Here is a 20,193-nt window from a genome sequence, read left to right as displayed (position 1 = left end):
ACCCAATATATATATTAGTTTAGTACACTGTTAATTAATTCTAGTTAGATTTGTTTGCTGCATGGCACCTGGTTTTAGTAGCACAACATCAACTTGTTATTAAAGGTGGGTTGCCTTGTGAGTGGTACATGTCATTTAAGATTCCTACTTATACAGTACTACTGTACTGTATGAAAGGTTTTGGTATGTAATTGTAACTTCTTCTTTTTTTTTATTGTACATGTCTTTACACTGAGCCTCCTTTACCTGTATTACTAATAACTGTTTTGTTTCAGTTACAATTGGAGATGTCAAAAGGATCAAAATGACCGTTAGATTACAGAGCCTTTCTCAAATATCTACTGAACCAAGTATTCAAGGAGAGGGTGAAAGTTAACCAATTGCCGATCAAAGCGAAATTTGTTGCTTCAGATATTGCTATGGATATTGGCATTTTGACTCCACAACCAATATAATGTATTATGAAAAAATTCTGCACATGAAATGTTTCTTGGTGGTCCCCTTTCCATGAAATGTAACAGTGATCCAGCTCAACTATATCTTCACATTTACAAACTTTTGTCGGCAGAAATTCATGAAGATAAGACCAAGGAAGGGTATCTTGCTGTACCTCCACATTATACTGATGATATGAAGTATCTTTTTACTTGTTTAGCAGAGCCACTCAATAGAATAGTCCAAATAGATGGAACTATAGTAGTGAACCATTGGAGGACATGATTAATAATTATATAATGCTCAGACTGGAAATGGACCATCTTTTTAAGATAAAAAGTGAACCACTGAACATGAATTTGACAATGAATATAGGATAAGAGACAGTTTGCTCTACTGTGAGGTCATCTGTCTTATCTAGATGTTCATTGCAATCATGTTGTAGTACAAGATGCTACTATGATTTTCATTATAGCAAGAGTTCATATTATAGTTTACTCACATTTGTCTGTGTTTACAGGAACCTGGTGGAAAGCAAATTTATGTCTCACTTAACAGGTGAGTTTCAGCTGCAGATTCCCAATCTACAGGCCTCATTCACCTATAGTCCGTGAAGTACACAAACATCTGTTGGTATGCACATACAACCAATAGACTTTGCTCAGCACATGCATGGAGTGTAGGAACAAGATACATAACATTTATATAATCAATCTAAAATATCCATACAAAATGTTGTCACAATGAAATAGTGTAACAGAGACAATCTAGTACAAAACACACAACAAGTTAATCCCAATCATCATCATCATCTGAATCATCATCGTCACTTTCCGAGTCACTCATCTCCACAGCAATACGACGAGCCAAGATGGATGCCACATCAAAGCCACCAACTGAAGACTCAGCTTTCTTTGTCTCCACATTGGTACGATCAACCTAGTGTGGAAGAAATAGTGACATATAATTATTCACTACTGGTATTTTGTACATGTATTTGCTTAATAACTGAGATGTTTAGCCATGTACTTTCTTTGAACCCTCAGCTATCCAAATCCCTTTGTTCTCAGGCAATGATAAAAGGGTGTGAATTGTTCACCCATACATTTACATGCAAAGCTCTGTTGAAAAAGTTGCAATAGAGCATTCACCTGTATACTCTAATAGAACATACGCCTATTACTCAAATGTTCTAATAGAACAGTCATTTCTAATTTTAGGTAAACGAGGGTCTACTGTACCATTTTTTATTTTAAGGTGGCGGTCAAGCAGCTGTCAGGCGTTTGCCCACTATTGTAATAAGTTTTTTAAATGCTGCATCTCCAGGGGAATTCTTATCACTAACAAGAAGGAAGCATATCGACCTGTGTTCCTGCTGTGTAAAGAAGACTATTTCATCTTCGACACTGTGTTGTAAGACTGTTTCAGAATATTGCTTTGATTAATTAAGCAAGTTTATAAATAAAAGCAAAGTGATAATCCTCCCCCTTTTGGTAACTAGTGAAATCATGCTGTGTTACGTGTTATAGCAGTAGAACTACTGCAATGTGCATTCCCTGTTGTGCCAGTATTGATGACAATATATTGGAACCACAACAAACCTCAACCCATCCATGACTAGCTTCAAATTTGTCCAAATATGACCAGCCATTGTGGAAAAACCTGCTCAGCAGGTGTAGTGGTACCATTGTGGAAAAAACTGCTCAGCAGGGGTAGTGGTACGATTGTACAAGTTACATAATCAAGTAGATTTCAAAGAGGCGTGTCTGCCAGTGTTCTATGAGTTTCTAAAAGAGCTTGCACTGAGGGATTGTCACAATGTATTCTCTACACATAAAGCACCCCAACAAGCATTACCCACACCGTCATGACTATGTTGAACAAGCCACGCCCACATAGCTAATCTGACCATACATTAAGGTTTGTAATAAGCCCATTATCTACTTGAGCATCACCTTAATATATCATCATATTTCAAGTCTACATGACACTGACCTTTCTCAGTTGTTTTCCCAGCCTGATGGCAGACAAGAGGTCACTATGAGGATCAGGTGATGGTGTTTTGGCTGCTGGAGCTGGTGCAGCTGGAGGAGGAGGAGGAGCTGGAGCTAACACACCTGGAGGAGGCGGTGGCCCTGGGGGAGGTGGTGGTTGTGGAGCACTTGGAGGTGGAGGTGGGGCTAAATATACAATGTTTTATGTGAATGGTTAGACAATACTATATACACAATTGCATACCATGGGACCAACCAGTGTCCTGATTATCAAAGTAGTCCTAACTTTAGGACCTTTTACTAAGTGTCTGAGTTATCAAATGTCCACATTAACAAGTTACAGTGTAATAATGGGCACCTTGCAAGTAGGTTGGACAGGTATTAGTAGTGATTTCAAAGTACTAATTTAGTCAAACAATACTTCAGTTGGAGGCATAAAGCCAAGCAAGTTTGAGGTTTGCACATGTAACATTGCTTGTAAATCTGTGCAAGGCACTGGTTTGTGCTTATAGTAATTTATGATGGCTCATTTAGTTTTAGGATACATATTTTTGTAGTCAAGTTGTGATTATTTGCCACTTAGAAGAGATATAATATAGCAAGTGTAAACAATCTTCTTTGAGTGTAACATATGTGACCGTCTCAGCAAAACCCGATTTATTCACACAAGCATGCGCATTGTAAAAACATTTTTTTAAACTGTAAAATTATGCATGCTACAAAGAAAAAATACGTTGGACCATTACTCGGAGAAGGAAAACTCAAATCGATCAAAACTATATACCATCTTATTTGCCTGCTCATGGAGAGTTCAAAAATCTTTGTTCATTTCTGTAGCCCCAGCAGTATGCATATCACGTGCGTTTGTTTACAATGTGGTAAACATGATCATCATCATTTCTTCACCTTCATACCCAAATGCGTAAGTGACTACAGGGCTAACACCATACCTTGGTTGATTTGCTAATCCATGGTGAACATTTTAAGCCAAATTGCAACTTTGTAGACTAATCTAAATGGAAGTTATGACTGCTAATGTAAGCGCCTGTAGTTTATTTTCAGTATAGTCACTGTACAAATCGATTGTCTTGTTCTTCCTATTGTCGGTTATAATTCCAAAACTACTCACCAAAGAAGGCTGAATCTTTGGTGATACATTCCTTGGACACTGCAGATAATTTTTTCTTTCTTTAAATCAGAGGTTTTGTGTGAACAAATTGGGTTTTTGCTGAAATAGTCACATATTTAAACCAAAATATTTTTCTGAATACCATTAATCAACCAATAGTGTCAACTCCTAGTTTTCAAGGTGTCCCGATTTTCCAGGTAATTATATGTACCAATGGATACTTTGGGACCTTAACTTTATGTAGGTGTCCTCAAGTGTCCACTTAGTCCCAAGGAGTGCATATTACATATATTACACACACACATACCTGGTGCCATGGATGGCATTGGTATTCCTGGGGGTGGAGCAGGTGGTGCAGGAGGAGGGGGCGGAGCTGCCATTCCAGGCATAGCTATGGGAGGAAATCCCCCAGGATGGGAAGGTCCATTAGGAATCATCGAGGACAGCGGTGCAGTCGAAGTAGGAGGAGCAGTATATCCTGTGGGTGGTGGCGGGGGTGGTGGTGGTACAGCAACATTTTGTTGTGGAGGAGCACCAGTGTTGGGGAATCCCCCAGGGGCTGGAGGTGGTGGCGGAGGGGGAGGAGCTGCTGGGTGGGGCAGAGCTGGCTGTGTATCCGGAACAGGAGCCGGTCCTGTAGGACGAGACTCTCCAATACTACTATGTTGGGGACTTGATGATGAATGATGTGCAGTGGGTGGAGCTGAGTACTGCTGAATCTCTATAGGAGCTGCCGATTGGGGCTGTTGATGCTCTTGAAATTCCTTTTCACGAGAATCATACTTCTTCCGTTCCGCTCTCTGGATCTTCTTCTCCGGCTTGGTACTCTTCCTCCCTCGATTCTTTCTCTTCTCCTACAAGAAATAGCAATAATCACATCACCAGTAATTATCATGCACCAGATAGTTAAGCTATGCTAACAACAATGCAAACAAACTTTACACCTAAAGGAGAACTCATTTTTGCAACTAATAACTCATTCTTGAAGAAATCAGACAGTATAATAAGCCCACTAAACAGCATACAGTACAGAGCAAATAGTCAGCGCGTAAAGTTTAAAAAGTACACATCTGACTCTTCTTCATACAGTCTCATTGAAATTCCATATAAATGTATCCCAAGTAACATGTGTCATATTCACATGTAGTAGTTAGGGAGCATGTGCTGAGAAGGTGAGATAAACAGCCACTTAACACACCAAATCGTTGAATAGAAATGTTTCCAATGGCTAGTTACCTCTTTATAAGGTAGCTGTAACACAACCACCACCAAATATGGTAATAGTTTCAGATGGATTTAGCTGTTATGATAAGCCACACAATACCAGAGGTGATACTTATCAAACATTGCAAGTATTGATGGGTAGCATGATAAGTAGAGCATTAACTGTGTTTTGAAACCTTGTTACTGTTTAGAGTGAGTTTGTGCAGCGTGTATCTAAACACGTAGTGTACACACACTCATGACGTGTGTGTGTGTGTGTGTGTGTGTGTGTGTGTGTGTGTGTGTGTGTGTGTGTGTGTGTGTGTGTGTGTGTGTGTGTGTGTGTGTGTGTGTGTGTGTGTGTGTGTGTGTGTGTGTGTGTGTGTGTGTGTGTGTGTGTGCAAGCGTGTATGCAAAGTGTCCATATGAGCATTGTAGTGTATGAAGCCATGTAAAGATGTAGACAATCATATCAACAAACCTTTCGTTTTCTCTTCTCTGTTTGTTTTGTAATCTCCTCAACCCACAGGCGGACAAAGTAATCCGAGTCGGTGTAGAACTTCAACCCCTCCTTTCTGTCATCTCGATACTTAGTCAACTCATTCAAATGCGGTGGCTCAAAACATGAATTGTAGATGTTACTCACAGCTGTGGGCAACGTGGAACGATGCAAGATTTGCTGAGAACTCTCCTGGGAGCTCTTGTATTGATTAGCATTGACAATGTCCTCCACGCTAACTGCATAACGAAAAGAGCACAGCGTGAAAAAAATCCAAACTTATGCTATCTTAGTCTATTTTTAGTAACAAACTAATTATCAAGTGTTTACCTCGCTCAATGACTGGATCAAGTCTAACCACTTTCGCTCCCAAGTCTTTGATCTTAGTTTTTAGCGAGTTGGCACGCTGATTGATGATGTTTGCTTCGTTGAACAGTTCGCCGAACAAATTCTCAGCGTGCATCGACAGATCGCTCAGTTGGCGAATAATGCCAGCGAACGTGTTCAAACTAACTCCCTCGAGCTCATTTGTAATGGAGCCATCCAGAGGCGCCCTGCTGATAAACACCGGCTGCACAGCCCTCTTCACAAGCGGCATGATCACCTTTTCAGTATGTCTCTATTTGTAACACGAAAATTATACGGTGCAGTTTATTTAGAATTGCAATATAATAAATACCACAATCGAAACCATGTCAATAAAGAAACTTCTCTTTCGATAGATATGCTATGGATATGGAGCACTGGGGTGGGTTTACTGATGTTGAATTAAACTCCTTAAGGCAGCGTGGTAGAGGGAGGCGCGCTGCGCGAAGGAGTAGAGGCCCGCCATTAAACCAGGGAACACGGAGAGTCATTTATCCTATTGGTAGAGGAGAGAGTATGTCTAATAAAGCGAGTGGTGGAGATTTACCTTCAGATGCATTTCTCTCTCACAAAACCCAACCATCTAATGATAAGCCGCCGGAAAGTGAAGCTAAGGGGACAGTTGATGGGACTCTGAAACAAGATAGCAGTTCTACTGGAGAAGGTGCAACTGTTACAGATAATACTGGAGATACAGGTGTAACTCTGACTGAAAGGTACATATAAAATTTGAAAGAGAGCTGCCTTTGTGATGTGCAATAGGTCATGTAAGTATAAGTTGGTCAAATTCTGGGGGATCTGTACATGTGTGGCTCTTTATACACTGCGTTGTATTGTAACTTTCATTGAGATCAAGTCTTTTTTATCTGCATTCAACAGCTATGCTGAGTGAGTTACTTATATTAATAGCCAATTCAAGAGCAGGAATAATTAAAAGATTACTGGGTTAACTCTGATCTAGTACAAACAGCGAGCAGTTGGCCATGTTTCTTCCAGCTGTGAAGCTATATTAAATAACAAATCAACCACACCTCCCTTCAGCCTGCAACTCACTCCTTTCCTCACACATTCACAAAGATAACACAAAAAATATTTAGTGTGACATCAAACGAATACCATCTATAAAGTCACCACCTGGTCTGGGATTTTAACAGAGCTTCAATGTCAAGAATGGCTTCAGTCTTCTGTGGGTTTCTAACTAATATTTATAAAAGTTTGAGACAAGATGAGCTAGGAATATTGTTAGTACTCCCTTTGCTCTCGTGTGTGAGTAGCACAAGTCTTTATCCTACTGATACACAGAAAAAAGAATAGCTCTCCTAACTAAATAATCCATATCGTAGCTGGCTAGCTAAATAACCTTCATGTTATGGTATGCCCAGTTGTAGCATGTAAGAGTTCTTGAAATTTCTTATATAAGATGACAGAATGTTGGATCAGGTTACAATGTGTGCTGTTGCTTCAGGACATGTGTGTATCCATCTTTGTTGTCAGATTTTTGTGAGTTCTGAAATAAGTTGTTATGACCACAGTGTTTCATTGTGGAGAAATTACAATTATGATTGCGATTGTGAATTGCAAAAACTGAAATTCTTGTAAGTTTTATTGGCTAAATCTTCTTTACACTCTCTCAGGATTAAAACCATGGTAAAAAACAGAATGAAATATTTGGCACTCTACAGAAGAGATACTAAATACTCTAATAGAACAATCAAGTGCTATAGGGTGAATGTTTGCAATGTATGTGTTTAAAACATTAGTTAAAACCATTTTTAAATTGTTGTTTTGTACCTTGCGTTTATCATGGTACCTGCTCTTCTATGCTAATGTTGTGGTGATAGAAATACTGTACCTGCTAGCATCCATTGTTTCTCCCCTATACATTGCACATCGCTGGGCTCAGCTATTGCCTTGCACAACTTTATTGCTGCTCTTAAACTTGTAGCTTGGAATTCTATTTGTCACCTCTTGATACTTGCCTATCTGTTATTGACCTGTTTGGTAGCCATCTCGTCATCCCATTACTACCTGGCATTATGGTGCTCTAGTTTGGTATTTTTTCAATGCAGCACATTTCAACCACAGAACAAGATGATTCAAGATCAGTAACTTTATACTCTCCCACCTAGGTTAACGAATGCTTAATGTTACCATTAGCAAAAAAATCTTTAAACCAATATACCATATTATATACTGTAGATCACACTAAAATTTATGCATAGTTACATCTAGATTGTTTTTCCTGCCTGACTGTTGGGCGTCACGCTACGTATTAAACTTTAGGTAGATAATTTTGCTGGTTTCGCTTTGCAACTTTAGTTCACTTGTGATTTAAAAACTCATCACATCTACAGTTGCATGTGTTCCAGTATCAAATCTGTTTATAGTCCATTACTATAATGTGTGGGGAATTAGCTCAGATGGTAGAGTGCCTGCTTAGCATGCAGGAGGTACTGGGATCGATACCCAGATTCTCCAATTTTTTCTTTTTTTTCCCTCCTTTCTTGTCTGTCTGTCTTTTTCTTTTCTCCCCTTTCCTTTTTTCGCTTGTATGCACTTGCAATTGGCTACAGAGGCATAAGGAACCTGTTATAAGAAAAGCTCATTGTACTGATCCAGGCCTTCAGGGCTGTCCCTAGGATGTGGGGTGCTTGGCAGCCCCAGGTGGAAACGTTTGATGTGTGTGTCATTTGACACTGACACTCCATCTTACTGCTGGTGCTCTCCTGGTCAGTCCTGGAATCTAAGATGTGTGTTTGTATAGGAGAGAAGGCTGCCAAGGGTCCTTTAATCTCCTTGTTGCTACACCATAAGAAACGTTTGTCTGCTTGTTGGGACAAGTGTCAGAAACCACACAGTTTGGGTGGTCTTGTCTTTGCTTTGCTGCTGTTAGGTCCACTGGTGTGAGGCTTGCACCATGTGGAGAAGCAGACTTGGGAGTCCCACTTTGTGTGCACAGGAACCTGATATAAGAGAAGCTACCATACAACAGGAAATTTTGACAAAAGAAAATTTTGACGAATCAGTTACATTTGCAAAATTTTAATTCTTCAAACATCAATAAGCACCCCAAAAGTCAGTGTTTAGGTCTGTGATTTCTTGCTTTTTGTCAAATTTTAATTTGTCAAAGATGATTATTGTGAATTCATCAAATTTTGCTTTTGTCGATATACGGTATTGATGCTGATCCAGGAGTTCAGGGCTGTAGAAGCGTTGTTTGATGTTTGGGTCGTTGATACTGACTCTCCATCTTGCTAGCGTTCTTCTTCCTGGAAACTATGAAGTGTGTTTATACAGGAGGACAGTTAAAGATTGCCGAGGGTCTCAGATATTACACCATAAGAAACGTCTGTCTGCTTGTTTGGCCATCAACTGTCAGAGATCACACAGTTTGAGTGGTCTTGTCCACTGGTCTACTGGTGTGGGGTGTGGAGAAGCAGACTTGGTGTGGATGATGGAGCCCTACTTTGTGTGCTTCTGCACTTAATCTGTAGGTTCTTGTAGGCTCTTATTTTAAACTTATCATAGATGTGAGGGTTGAAAAAGGATATAATTTTATCTGCATGTTCCAGTATTAGATCTGTTTATAGTGATGTTGTAGTGTGTGGGGAATTAGCTCAAATGGTAGAGTACCTGCTTAGCATGCAGGAGGTACTGGGATCGATACCCAGATTTTCCATTTTTTTCTCTCTGTTGTCTTTTTTGTCTTCATGTAGTTGCATTGTTTTTGAATATGTATGTACATTTGTCAGTGAGATGCAGTGTACATCTGTTCTATAACAGTGTATAGTAAGTGCAGGAAATGGTTTGTACAGTAACTATACTGAGAACAAGTATAGGAATTTTAGGGATCATAGTCATAATAGGTACAGTAGTTAAACAAAGGAGGTCACCTACACCTGTGCTAGTGGATATTTAATCTTCAGTCTATACCCATGAATGAATGTACAATATAGCTGCAGTTATAGGCAACATCACTTGTTTCACTCCTTTTTATGACTATGATCATGCCATACTAATGTTTTTGTCTGACTGTGTACCCCAACTATCAATTACTGAAAAAGTGAAGTAGTCATTATCCTTCATTTTCAGTTATGTTCAACATTACAAAAAGTGCCTCAGCAATCAATCCAGTCACTACAGAAAATACAGTTACAAATGTACTCAGTGTAGGGAAGCCATCACACGCTGTAGATAATTTTCCTTGGAAATGTTTTTTTTTTTTTTGCAACTTTTAAGTATCAGTTAATTTAAAAAATGGTACTTGTGATATCAAAACTCATCACATTACATTTGCATGTGTTCCAGTATCAAATCTGTTTATAGTGCCCAATTGTAGCATGTGGGGAATTAGCTCAGATGGTAGAGCGCCTGCTTTGCATGCAGGAGGTACTGGGATCGATACCCAGATTCTCCATTTTTTTTTTTTTTGCCCATCTTCATTCTTTTCTTCTTTTAAGTGCATGCTATAAGAGAAACTAATTGTATTGATCAAGGTCTACAGGGCAGTCCAGGTGTTGGGCAGCCCCAGGTATAAGTGTTGTTTTGTGTTTCTTTCATTGACACTGACACTCCATCTTACTGCCGACGCTCCCTGAGTGGCTGCGTCAGTCCTGGAACCTATGTACAGGAGGGCAGTTGAAGATCGCCAAGGGCCCTTTAATGCCCTTGTGATGTTGGTTGATGGGATGCTACACCATAAGAAGTGCTTGATTGCTTGTTTGGCCATCAAGTGTCAGAGACCGCACAGTTTGAGTGGTCTTGTCTTTGCTTTGCTGCTATTAGGTTCACTAGTCTGCTGGTGTGGGGCTTGCACCGCAGACTTAGTATCCAATATGTGATGGAGTCCCACTTTGTGTGTTTCTGTTGGCTCTTTTAGGTACTTTTTTTGTTTTTAAACTTATCATGATGCAAGGGTGAACAGGTATAACTTTATCGGCATGTTCCAGTGTCAAATACATTTATAGTATCATGTTGTAGCATGTGGGGAATTAGCTCAGATGGTAGAGCGCCTGCTTTGCATGCAGGAGGTACTGGGATCGATACCCAGATTCTCCAATTGTTTTCCTTTCAGTTGGTATTTTTGTTGTTGTCTGTTTTTGTCTTTTTTTTTAAATTTTGTATGTACATTTGTCAGTGAGATGCAGTGTACATGTGTTCCATAACAGTGTATAGTGCAGGAAATGGTTTGTACAGTAACTATACTGAGAACAAGTATAGGAGTTTTAGGGATCATGGCCTTTAAAAACAATGAAACAAGGGAGGTCGTCTACACCTGCAGATATATTAGTGGACATTTAATCTTCAGTCTATACCCATGAATGAATGCCATTAATGTACAATAAAGCTGCAGGTGTAGGCAACATCCCTTGTTTCACTACCTTTTATGACTATGATCATACCATACTGATGTTTTTGTCTGACGCACACCCCAACTATCAATTACTGAAAAAGTGAAGTAGCCATTATCCTTCGTTTTCAGTTATGTTCAACATTACGAGAAGTGTCTCGGCAGTCAATCCAGTCACTACAGAAAATACAGACAATTTCTGTTTCGAATATAGGGAAGCCATCATACGCTATAGATAATTTTCCTTGCAAATTTTGCTTTTGCTTTGCAACTTTAAAATGGTACTTGTGATTTCAAAACTCATCACATTGCTTAACACTACGTACATTTGCATGTATTCTAGAATCAAATCTGTTTATAGTGCCCAATTATAACATGTGGGGAATTAGCTCAGATGGTAGAGCGCCTGCTTTGCATGCAGGAGGTACTGGGATCGATACCCAGATTCTCCATTTTTCTTTTCTTTTTCTTGTCTCTCTCTTTTTTTTTTTTTTGCCTGTCTTAATTCTTTTCTTATTTCTTGTGCTGACAAGGTCTACAGGGCAATCCAGGTGTTTTCCAGCCCCAAGTATAAGTGTTGTTTGGTGTTTCTTTCATTGGCACTGACACTCCATCTTATTGCCAATGCTCCATTGAGTCAGTCCTGGATACTAAGAAGTGTTTGTACAGGAGAGCATAGTAAGATCGCCAAGGGTCTTTTAATACCTTTGTGATGTCGGTTGCTACACCGTAAGAAACATTTGTCTGCTTATTTAGCCATCAAGTGTCAGAGACCACACAGTTTGAGTGGTCTTGTCTTTGCCTTGCTGCTGTTAGGTCCACTAGTCTACTGGTGTGGGGCTTGCACCATGTGGAGAAACAGACTTGGTATGGATGATGGAGCCCCACTTTGTGTGTTTCTGTACTTGGTTCTTGTAGGCTCTTTTGTGTAGCTATTTTTGTTTTTAAACTTATCATAGATGTGACAGTGAAAAGGTACAGTATAACTATGTGTGTTCCAGTGTCAAATCTGTATAATTATAAGTCATGTTACAGTGTGGGGAATTAGCTCAGATGGTAGAGCGCCTGCTTAGCATGCAGGAGGTACTGGGATCGATACCCAGATTCTCCATTTGTTTTCCTTTCTGTTGATATTTTTGTTATTGTCTGTTTTTGTCTCTTTTTTTGAATATGTATGTACATTTGTCAGTGAGATACAGTGTACATGTGTTCCATAACAGTGTATAGTGCAGGAAATGGTTTGTACAGTAACTATACTGAAAACAAGTATAGGAATTTTAGGGATCATGGCCATTAAAAACAATGAAACAAGGGAGGTCGTCTACACCTGCAGATATATTAGTGGACATTTTAATCCCTATACCCATGAATGAATTAGAGATTAAACGTACAATATAGCTGCAGGTGTAGGCAACATCCCTTGTTTCACTACTTTTTATGACTATGATCATGCCATACTAATGTTTTTGTCTGACGCACACCCCAACTATCAATTACTGAAAAGTGAAGTAGCCATTATCCTTCGTTTTCAGTTATGTTCAATATTACGAGAAGTGCTTCAGCAATCAATTCAGTTACTACAGAAAATACAGTTACAAATGTACTCAGTGTAGGAAAGCCATCACATGCTGTAGATAATTTTCCTTGTGTTTTCTTTACAACTTCCAAGTATTGGTTACTTTATAAAAGAGTACTTGTGATCTCAAAATTCATCACATTACTTACTCTACGTACATTTGCATGTGTTCCAGTATCAAATCTATTTATAGTGCCCAATTGTAGCATGTGGGGAATTAGCTCAGATGGTAGAGCGCCTGCTTTGCATGCAGGAGGTACTGGGATCGATACCCAGATTCTCCATTTTTCTTTTTCTTTTTTTTCTTCCTTTTTTTGCTTGTCATAATTCTTTTCTTCTTTTTCAGCTTTTATGCACTTGGCTACAGAAGTGTAGCCTCAGGTCATTAATATGCCAAAACTACTTGTGCTGAGATCAAGGTCTACAGGGAAGTCAGAGTGTTTGGCAGAAATATTGTTTGGTGTTTGAGTCATTGACACTGACACTCCATCTTACTGCCAATTCTCCCCTGAGTCAGTCCTGGAACCTCGGAAGTGTTTGTATAGGAGAGCAGTTGAAGATCACTGAGGGTCCTTTAATTCCCTTGTGATGTTAGTTGATGGGATGCTACATTATAAGGAACATTTGTTTGTTTACTTGGCCATCAAGTGTCAGAGACCACACAATTTGAGTAGTCTTGTCTTTGCTTTGCTGCCACTAGTCTACTGGTGTGGGGCTTGCACCATGTGGAGAAGCAGACTTGGTATCTAATGGAAGACAGAGTCCCATTTTGTGTTCTTAATCTGTAGGTTCTTGTAGGTTCTTTTGTTTGTCTGCTTGTTTAGCCATCAAGTGGCAGAGACCACACAGTTTGAGTGTCTTTGCTTTGCTGTTGTTAGGTCCACGAGTCTACTGGTGTGTGGCTTGCACCATGTGTTCCTCTATATGGTATCTCTGTGTGTTCCAGTATCAAATAGAAACAAATAGAAACAAAAAATACATTTATAGTATCATGTTGTAGTGTGTGGGGAATTAGCTCAGATGGTAGAGCGCCTGCTTAGCATGCAGGAGGTACTGGGATCGATACCCAGATTCTCCAATTATATTTTTGATTTTTTTGATTTTCTTCTTTTTTAAATTTTTTTTTAAAATCTTTCTTTTTTTCAATGGTGTAAGCATTTTATACACTTGGCTACAGAGGTGTAGGGTCATTAAGGAATCTGTTGTAAGAGAAACTAATTGTGCTGATCCAGGCCTTCGGCGCTGTTCTTAGGATGTGGGACATTTGACAGCCCCAGGTATAAAAGTTGAACAATGTTTGTGTCACTAACAGACTTCATCTTATTGCCGATGCTACACTGAGTCAGTCCTGGATACTAAGAAGTGTTTTTGTACAGGAGGGTGGTTGAAGGTCGCCGAGGGTCCTTTATTCCCCTTGTGAAGTTGGTTGATGGGACGCTACACCTTAAGAAACATTTGTCTACTTGTTTTAATTGGCCATAAAGTGACTCAGTTTTAGTGGCCTTGTCTTTGCCTTGTTGCTGTTAGGTTCACTAGACTGCTGGTGTGGGGCGGAGAAGCAGACTGGAGCCCCACTTTGTGTGCTTGTGCACATAGTCTGTAGGTTCTTGTAGGATAAGTATTTCTGATTTTAAACGTAGATGTGAGAGATTTGCTTTTTCTGCATGTTCTAGTATCAAATAAATTTATGGATCATCTTAATAGCATGTGGGGAATTAGCTCAGATGGTAGAGCGCCTGCTTAGCATGCAGGAGGTACTGGGATCAATACCCAGATTCTCCATTTTTTTTGTCTGTTTTTGTCTCTTTTTTTTTAAATATGTATGTACATTTGTCAGTGAGATACAGAGTACATGTGTTCCATAACAGTGTATAGTGCAGGAAATGGTTTGTACAGTAACTATACTGAAAACAAGTATAGGAATTTTAGGGATCATAGCTATAAATTTTTAAACAAAAGGAGGTCGCCTACACCTGCGAATACATGTATATTAGTGGACATTTAATCTTCAGTCTATACCCATGAATGAAAATGTACAATAAAGCTTCAGGTGTAGGCAACCTCTCTTGTTTCACTACTTTTTATGGCCATGATCATGCCATACTAATATTTTTTTCACCCCAACTATCAATTACTGAAAAAGTGAAGTAGTCATTATCCTTTGTTTTCAGTTATGTTCAACATTTACAAGAAGTGCCTCAGCAATCCAGTCACTACAGAAAATACAGTTACAAATGTACTCAATGTAGGGAAGCCATCACACGCTGAAGATAATTTTCCTTGCAAATTGCTTTGCAACTTCCAAGCATCGGTTAATTTATAAAAGAGTGCTTGTGATTTCAAAACTCATCACATTGCTTAACACTACATACATTTGCATGTGTTCTAGAATTAAATCTGTTTATAGTGCCTAATTGTAGCATGTGGGGAATTAGCTCAGATGGTAGAGTGCCTGCTTTGCATGCAGGAGGTACTGGGATTGATACCCAGATTCTCCATATTTTCTCCTTCTTCTTCTTTTTTTGCCTGTCTTACCGTAAGCATAGAAATTTTCAGGGTGTATAAATTTTCGTGGTTTGCAGCAGTCTGATCCACGAAAATTAATCCATTTTGAAACTCAAGTCTGCCACCAATACACTTTCCTTATGCGTTACCATAGATATGCTGACGACGACACGTGCGACTGTTCACCATGTGAATAGATATGCTGGCCTTGTTCAAGCATCTAAGACCCATTTCCTCTGATTCCAGCAGGTAAGATTCTTTTGTGGTGGGTCAACTCCACACAGTGGTTTGCTTAGTCCCAGATATGTACGCCAGCATAAATGGAGTAGCTAGCCAAAGCTGTTAAGTTGCAAACCTTAGACGTGACCTTAAAGCATGAATTTTGCTCCCCGCGGATCCTCGAGAAAATAGCTGGCTTGTAGAGATTAAACCATGAAAATTTTACCCACGAAATTTAATATGCTTACGGTAATTCTTTTCTCTTTTTTCACCAGTATAGGCTTTTATGCACTTGGCTACAGAAGTGTAGCCTAAGGTCATTAATATGCCAAACTAATTGTACTGATCAAGAAGTCCAGGTGTCCAGGTGTAGCATTGTTTGGTGTTTGTGTCATTGACACTGGCACTGGCACTCCATCTTACTGCCGATGCTCCCCTGAGTCAGTCCTGGAACCTCGGAAGTGTTTGTACAGGAGGACAGTTGAAGATCACTGAGAGTCCCCTTGTGATGTCAGTTGATGGGATGCTACATCATAAGAACCATTTGTTTGCTTATTTGGTTGTCAAGTGTCAGAGACCACACAGTTTGAGTGCTGCTGTTAGAACCACTAGTCTACTGGTATGGGGCTTGCACCATGTGGAGAAGCAAACTTGGTGTGGATGATGGAGCCCCACTTTGTGTGCTTCTGCACTTAATCTGTAGGTTCTTGTAGGCTCTTTTGTGTAAGAATTTTTGTTTATCATAGATGTGAAGGTGATAAAGGGTATAACTTTATCTGCGTGTTCCAGTATCAAATACATTAATGGTGTCATGTTGTAGTGTGTGGGGAATTAGCTCAGATGGTAGAGTGCCTGCTTAGCATGCAGGAGGTACTGGGATCGATACCCAGATTCTCCAATTCTTCAACTTTTTTCTCTCCATAGTATACATAATTTTTTTTGCTGCATTGACTTTTAATGGATACCTTTATCTGTGAGAGACTGTGCACTTGTTTCACTATAGTAAATGTAACTCTGAGCAAGAACTCACATAGTATGCGCCTTTTCCAAACTTTTTTACATGAGTATCCCAGGAATTGGTTACCGAAGTTGTGGCCAGTTTTGTTGAACAGTTTGTAGTTATATGCATTGTGCCAGTCAATAGGAAATGGTTTGTACAGAGACTATACTGAAACCAGGAGGAATTGTAAGTTCATAGCCATAAAAGTAGTGAAACAATGAAGGTCACTTTCACCTGAAGATATATTAGTGGACATTTATTTAATCCCTACTTCAATCTATAAGCTTGAATCGATATCTAACAGTGAAAATCAAGTGTGTAGCCTTAGCCATTATTGAGTTACGCTTGCCTGAAGGTGTTGGCTAGCAGTTCCGTAGTCAATGAAAAATCTATTAGATTTTTTCAAAAATTGTAGCAATTCATCATAAGCATTTTGGGATGCCCTGTAGACACTTCCATAAACTACAGGCACGTAAATTCACTATCTAACATTAGTCTTTAAAAGAGTTGGGATTCAATGTGTTTATCATGGCTTAGCAAATCTATCAAGCTATAGATATTCATACAAGAGAGAAGTGAAGAAATGATGACAATGTTGGTTTCTTCTACCACAATTGCATGTAACGTAAATCCTCTTTGTAGATTACGGAAACGACACAAATCATGTGAACAAAATGGTACACATATAAATTTAAAACTTGCTTCACTGAGAAATGGAGAAACTGAAACTTGTATGAACACATCCCATGACTTTTTTTTTTCATAAAGGTATGCAAGATTTTGCTGAGACAGTCACAAATCAATTTATAATGCCATCTTGGTGTCATGTTGTAGTGTGTGGGGAATTAGCTCAGATGGTAGAGCGCCTGCTTTGCATGCAGGAGGTACTGGGATCGATACCCAGATTCTCCATAATTATTTTCTTCTTTTTTTTTCCTTCCTTTTTTTTGACTGTCTTCATTCTTTTCTTCTTTCCTTCAGCAGTGTAGGCTTTTATACACTAGGCTACACTAAGCTACAGAAGTGTAGCCTCAAGTCATTGATATGCCTGCCTGGTATATGAGAAACTACTTGTGCTGATCAAGGTCTACAGGGCAGTCCGGGTGTTTGGTGGCCCCAAGTGTAAGTGTTGTTTGATGTTTCTTTCATTGGCACTGACACTTCATTTTACTGCCTGAGTGAGTTTTGGATACTAAGAAGTGTTTGTACAGGAGAACAGTTGAAGGTCATCAAGGGCCATTTAATGCGCCTGTTGATGGGATGCAAGTTTGCGGGTTTACACTGAGATGAGACAGTCAAAAATCAGTTTATAGTAACAAATTAGTATCAGTGGGGAATTAGCTCAGATGGTAGAGCGCCTGCTTAGCATGCAGGAGGTACTGGGATCGATACCCAGATTCTCCAAATTTTCTTTTTCTTTTTTTTTCAGCATTGTAGGCTTTTATGTAGCCTCAGTCTGTTACATGCTGATCAAGGCCTACAGGGCTGTCCGGGTGCCCAAGTGTAAGCATTGTTTGGTGTTTCTTTCATTGACACTGATACTCCATCATACTGCCAATGTTCCCCTGGAATTTAAGAAGTGTTTGTACAGGAAGACGGTTAAATGTTGCCAAAGGACAATGTCCTTGTGATGTCGGCAGATGGGATGCTATGCCTTAAAAAACGTTTGTCTACTTTTTTGGCCATTAAGTGTCAGAGGCCACACAGTTTGAGTGGTATTGTCTTTGCTTTGCTGCTGTTGGATCCACTAGTCTACTGGTGTAGGGGTTGCACATGTAAAGAAGCAGACTTGGTGTAGATGAAGGAGCCCCACTTTGCGTGTTTCTGTAGGCTCTTGTTGTGTAAGTATATAGATTTGAGGGTGGAAAAGGATTGCATTAATTTTGAATGTATGCTTTACAGTAGTTCCAGTATCAAATCTGTTTATAGTGTGTGGGGAATTAGTTCAGATGGTAGAGCGCCTGCTTAGCATGCAGGAGGTACTGGGATCGATACCCAGATTCTCCATTTTTTGTCTGTTTTTGTCTGTTTTTTTTGGTTTTTTTTGAGTATGTATGTACATTTGTCAGTGAGATACAGTGTACATGTGTTCCATAACAGTGTAAAGTGCAGGAAATGGTTTGTACAGTAACTATACTGAAAACGAGTATAGGAAATTTCAGTCTTATTAAGGATCAAAAAGTAGTGCAACAATGGAGGTTTCCTACAGCTGAAGATATATTAGTGGACATTTAATCCCTACTTCAGTCTGTACCCATAAATGAATTATAGATATTAAACGTACAATAAAGCTGCAGGTGTAGGCAACCTCACTTGTTTCACTACCTTTTATGACTATGATCATACCATACTAATGTATTTGTCTGACTGTGTACCCCAACTATCAATTACTGAAAAAGTGAAGTAGCCATTATCCTTCGTTTTCAGTTATGTTCAACATTACGAGAAGTGTCTCAGCAATCAATCCAGTCACTACAGAAAATACAGACAATTTCTGTTACAAATGTAGAGAAGCCATATCACACGCTATAGATAATTTTCCTTGCAAATTTGATTTTGCTTTGCAACTTTTATTTATAAAAGGGTACTTGTGATTTCATTGCTTAACACTACATTTGCATGTGTTCTAGAATCAAATCTGTTTATAGTGCCCAATTGTAGTATGTGGGGAATTAGCTCAGATGGTAGAGCGCTTGCTTTGCATGCAGGAGGTACTGGGATTGATACCCAGATTCTTGTTCTTTTTTTTTTTTTTTGTTTCTTTTCCTTTTTTGTTTGTTTTTGTCTGTTTTTTTAGTAGTGTAGGTGAAACCTGGTATATATAAGTTATAGTTAAATTGCACCATGAGTAGAACATGATAGTTATCAACCCAAGGATGAGGCGAAGGCAAGGCTGAGATTTTGATAACTAGATATCCTACAAGTTTAACTGGCCTCCATCCCACACCTTTAATTTAAGCATTCAAGTTGACAAATAACGTGTCAATAAGGCAAGATAGCATGTCAGTTGTGTATAGCTTCTCTTTTTTTTGCTGAGCTTGTAGTTTTACACACATTGTATGGCTTTAATTTGCTTCTTTCAACTGAACGTGTCAGTATATGTTGTCTTCCATGTATGTGCACTGGGGTTTAACTACCATATACTCCTAGTTTACTTTGATGTAGGGCTTCAGTGGGATAGAAGTGAAGTTAATTTTGCTGGTCAAGGCCTCACTCAGGGCTGTCCTTAGGATGTGGGGTGTTTTGACAGCCCCAGGTGGAAGTGTTGTTTGATATTTGTGCACACTGATACTCCATCTTATGGCCAATGCTGAGTCCTGGGCACTAGGAAGTGTTTATACAGGATGGCAGTTGAAGGTCATTAAGGGTCCTTTAATCCCCTTGTGATGTCAGTTGATGGAATGCTATATCATAAGAAACATTGTTTGCTTAGTGCCAGAGACCACACAGTTTGAGTGAGCCTTGTCTTTACCTTAGGTCCACTAGTCTGCTAGTGTGGCGCTCACACCATGTGGAGAAGCAGGCTTGGTATGGATGATGGAACCCCACTTTGCGTGTTTCTGCACTTAATCTGTAGATACTTGTAGGCTACATAAAGTGACAGTACCATTAACTTCTTCATCTCCTTCGCATCAAAGGTTCTGGAGAAGTGTGCTGATCGTTTTTTGTTTAAGTATTTGTGTTTTTAAACTTATCGTAGATGTGAGTGTGAAAAAGATTGTACTGATATATAGTATCAAGTACATTTATAGTGTCACATCATAGTGTGTGGGGGGGAATTAGCTCAGATGGTAGAGCGCCTGCTTCGCATGCAGGAGGTACTGGGATTGATACCCAGATTCTCCAATTCTTCTACTTTTTTCTCTCCATAGTATACATAATTTTTTTTGCTGCATTGACTTTTAATGGGTACCTTT

At 39.3% G+C, this 20,193-nt stretch overlaps 3 protein-coding genes and 14 non-coding genes across 19 annotated transcripts in view; 16 read left to right on the top strand and 1 right to left on the bottom strand.

The window, feature by feature from the left end:
* The window catches only part of LOC136239571 (uncharacterized), a 29,008-nt gene extending 27,409 nt beyond the window's left edge, over nucleotides 1-1,599 (top strand). For all 3 annotated transcript variants that reach the window (XR_010693519.1, XR_010693520.1, XM_066030323.1), the window contains one exon: nucleotides 276-1,599. The gene's annotated coding sequence lies outside the window, so the exon portion shown is untranslated. The remainder of the gene's footprint in view (nucleotides 1-275) is intronic.
* LOC136239572 (actin-binding protein WASF2-like) lies at nucleotides 1,131-5,934 on the bottom strand. The gene is made up of 5 exons (XM_066030325.1): nucleotides 5,591-5,934; nucleotides 5,243-5,499; nucleotides 3,866-4,412; nucleotides 2,431-2,615; nucleotides 1,131-1,374 (listed from the first exon to the last, which is right to left on the bottom strand). The coding sequence occupies exons 1-5, from the start codon at nucleotides 5,856-5,858 to the stop codon at nucleotides 1,225-1,227; spliced, it is 1,407 nt and encodes a 468-aa protein (XP_065886397.1). The 5' UTR covers nucleotides 5,859-5,934; the 3' UTR covers nucleotides 1,131-1,224.
* The window catches only part of LOC136239574 (RAB6-interacting golgin-like), a 21,965-nt gene continuing 7,680 nt past the window's right edge, over nucleotides 5,909-20,193 (top strand). The window contains exon 1 of the mRNA XM_066030327.1: nucleotides 5,909-6,342. Coding sequence (XP_065886399.1) covers nucleotides 5,990-6,342 — 353 coding nt within the window. The 5' untranslated portion in view covers nucleotides 5,909-5,989. The remainder of the gene's footprint in view (nucleotides 6,343-20,193) is intronic.
* On the top strand, nucleotides 8,032-8,104 carry Trnaa-agc (transfer RNA alanine (anticodon AGC)). The gene has a single exon. It is a non-coding gene; the product is annotated as a tRNA-Ala (tRNA).
* On the top strand, nucleotides 9,971-10,043 carry Trnaa-ugc (transfer RNA alanine (anticodon UGC)). The gene has a single exon. It is a non-coding gene; the product is annotated as a tRNA-Ala (tRNA).
* Nucleotides 10,612-10,684, top strand: Trnaa-ugc (transfer RNA alanine (anticodon UGC)). The gene has a single exon. It is a non-coding gene; the product is annotated as a tRNA-Ala (tRNA).
* On the top strand, nucleotides 11,356-11,428 carry Trnaa-ugc (transfer RNA alanine (anticodon UGC)). The gene has a single exon. It is a non-coding gene; the product is annotated as a tRNA-Ala (tRNA).
* On the top strand, nucleotides 12,015-12,087 carry Trnaa-agc (transfer RNA alanine (anticodon AGC)). The gene has a single exon. It is a non-coding gene; the product is annotated as a tRNA-Ala (tRNA).
* Nucleotides 12,764-12,836, top strand: Trnaa-ugc (transfer RNA alanine (anticodon UGC)). Its single transcript has one exon. It is a non-coding gene; the product is annotated as a tRNA-Ala (tRNA).
* Nucleotides 13,558-13,630, top strand: Trnaa-agc (transfer RNA alanine (anticodon AGC)). Its single transcript has one exon. It is a non-coding gene; the product is annotated as a tRNA-Ala (tRNA).
* Nucleotides 14,262-14,334, top strand: Trnaa-agc (transfer RNA alanine (anticodon AGC)). The gene has a single exon. It is a non-coding gene; the product is annotated as a tRNA-Ala (tRNA).
* On the top strand, nucleotides 14,978-15,050 carry Trnaa-ugc (transfer RNA alanine (anticodon UGC)). The gene has a single exon. It is a non-coding gene; the product is annotated as a tRNA-Ala (tRNA).
* Trnaa-agc (transfer RNA alanine (anticodon AGC)) lies at nucleotides 16,102-16,174 on the top strand. Its single transcript has one exon. It is a non-coding gene; the product is annotated as a tRNA-Ala (tRNA).
* On the top strand, nucleotides 17,116-17,188 carry Trnaa-ugc (transfer RNA alanine (anticodon UGC)). The gene has a single exon. It is a non-coding gene; the product is annotated as a tRNA-Ala (tRNA).
* Trnaa-agc (transfer RNA alanine (anticodon AGC)) lies at nucleotides 17,608-17,680 on the top strand. The gene has a single exon. It is a non-coding gene; the product is annotated as a tRNA-Ala (tRNA).
* Nucleotides 18,211-18,283, top strand: Trnaa-agc (transfer RNA alanine (anticodon AGC)). Its single transcript has one exon. It is a non-coding gene; the product is annotated as a tRNA-Ala (tRNA).
* On the top strand, nucleotides 20,050-20,122 carry Trnaa-cgc (transfer RNA alanine (anticodon CGC)). The gene has a single exon. It is a non-coding gene; the product is annotated as a tRNA-Ala (tRNA).

Source organism: Dysidea avara, chromosome 11, assembly GCF_963678975.1.
Source record: "Dysidea avara chromosome 11, odDysAvar1.4, whole genome shotgun sequence".
Lineage (NCBI taxonomy): Eukaryota > Metazoa > Porifera > Demospongiae > Dictyoceratida > Dysideidae > Dysidea > Dysidea avara.
The sequence above is the reverse complement of the archived record's forward strand: the minus strand, read 5'-3'. Positions and strand labels throughout refer to the sequence as shown.

Excerpts from the sequence above, each read along its gene's own strand:
- LOC136239572 (XM_066030325.1), bottom strand. The coding sequence starts at position 5,858 with ATGCCGCTTGTGAAGAGGGCTGTGCAGCCGGTGTTTATCAGCAGGGCG. Across the intron at positions 4,413-5,242 it reads CAGAGAAGAGAAAACGAAAG|GAGAAGAGAAAGAATCGAGG; the intron begins GTTTGTTGATAT and ends TATTTCTTGTAG. Across the intron at positions 1,375-2,430 it reads TGGGAAAACAACTGAGAAAG|GTTGATCGTACCAATGTGGA; the intron begins GTCAGTGTCATG and ends CTTCCACACTAG.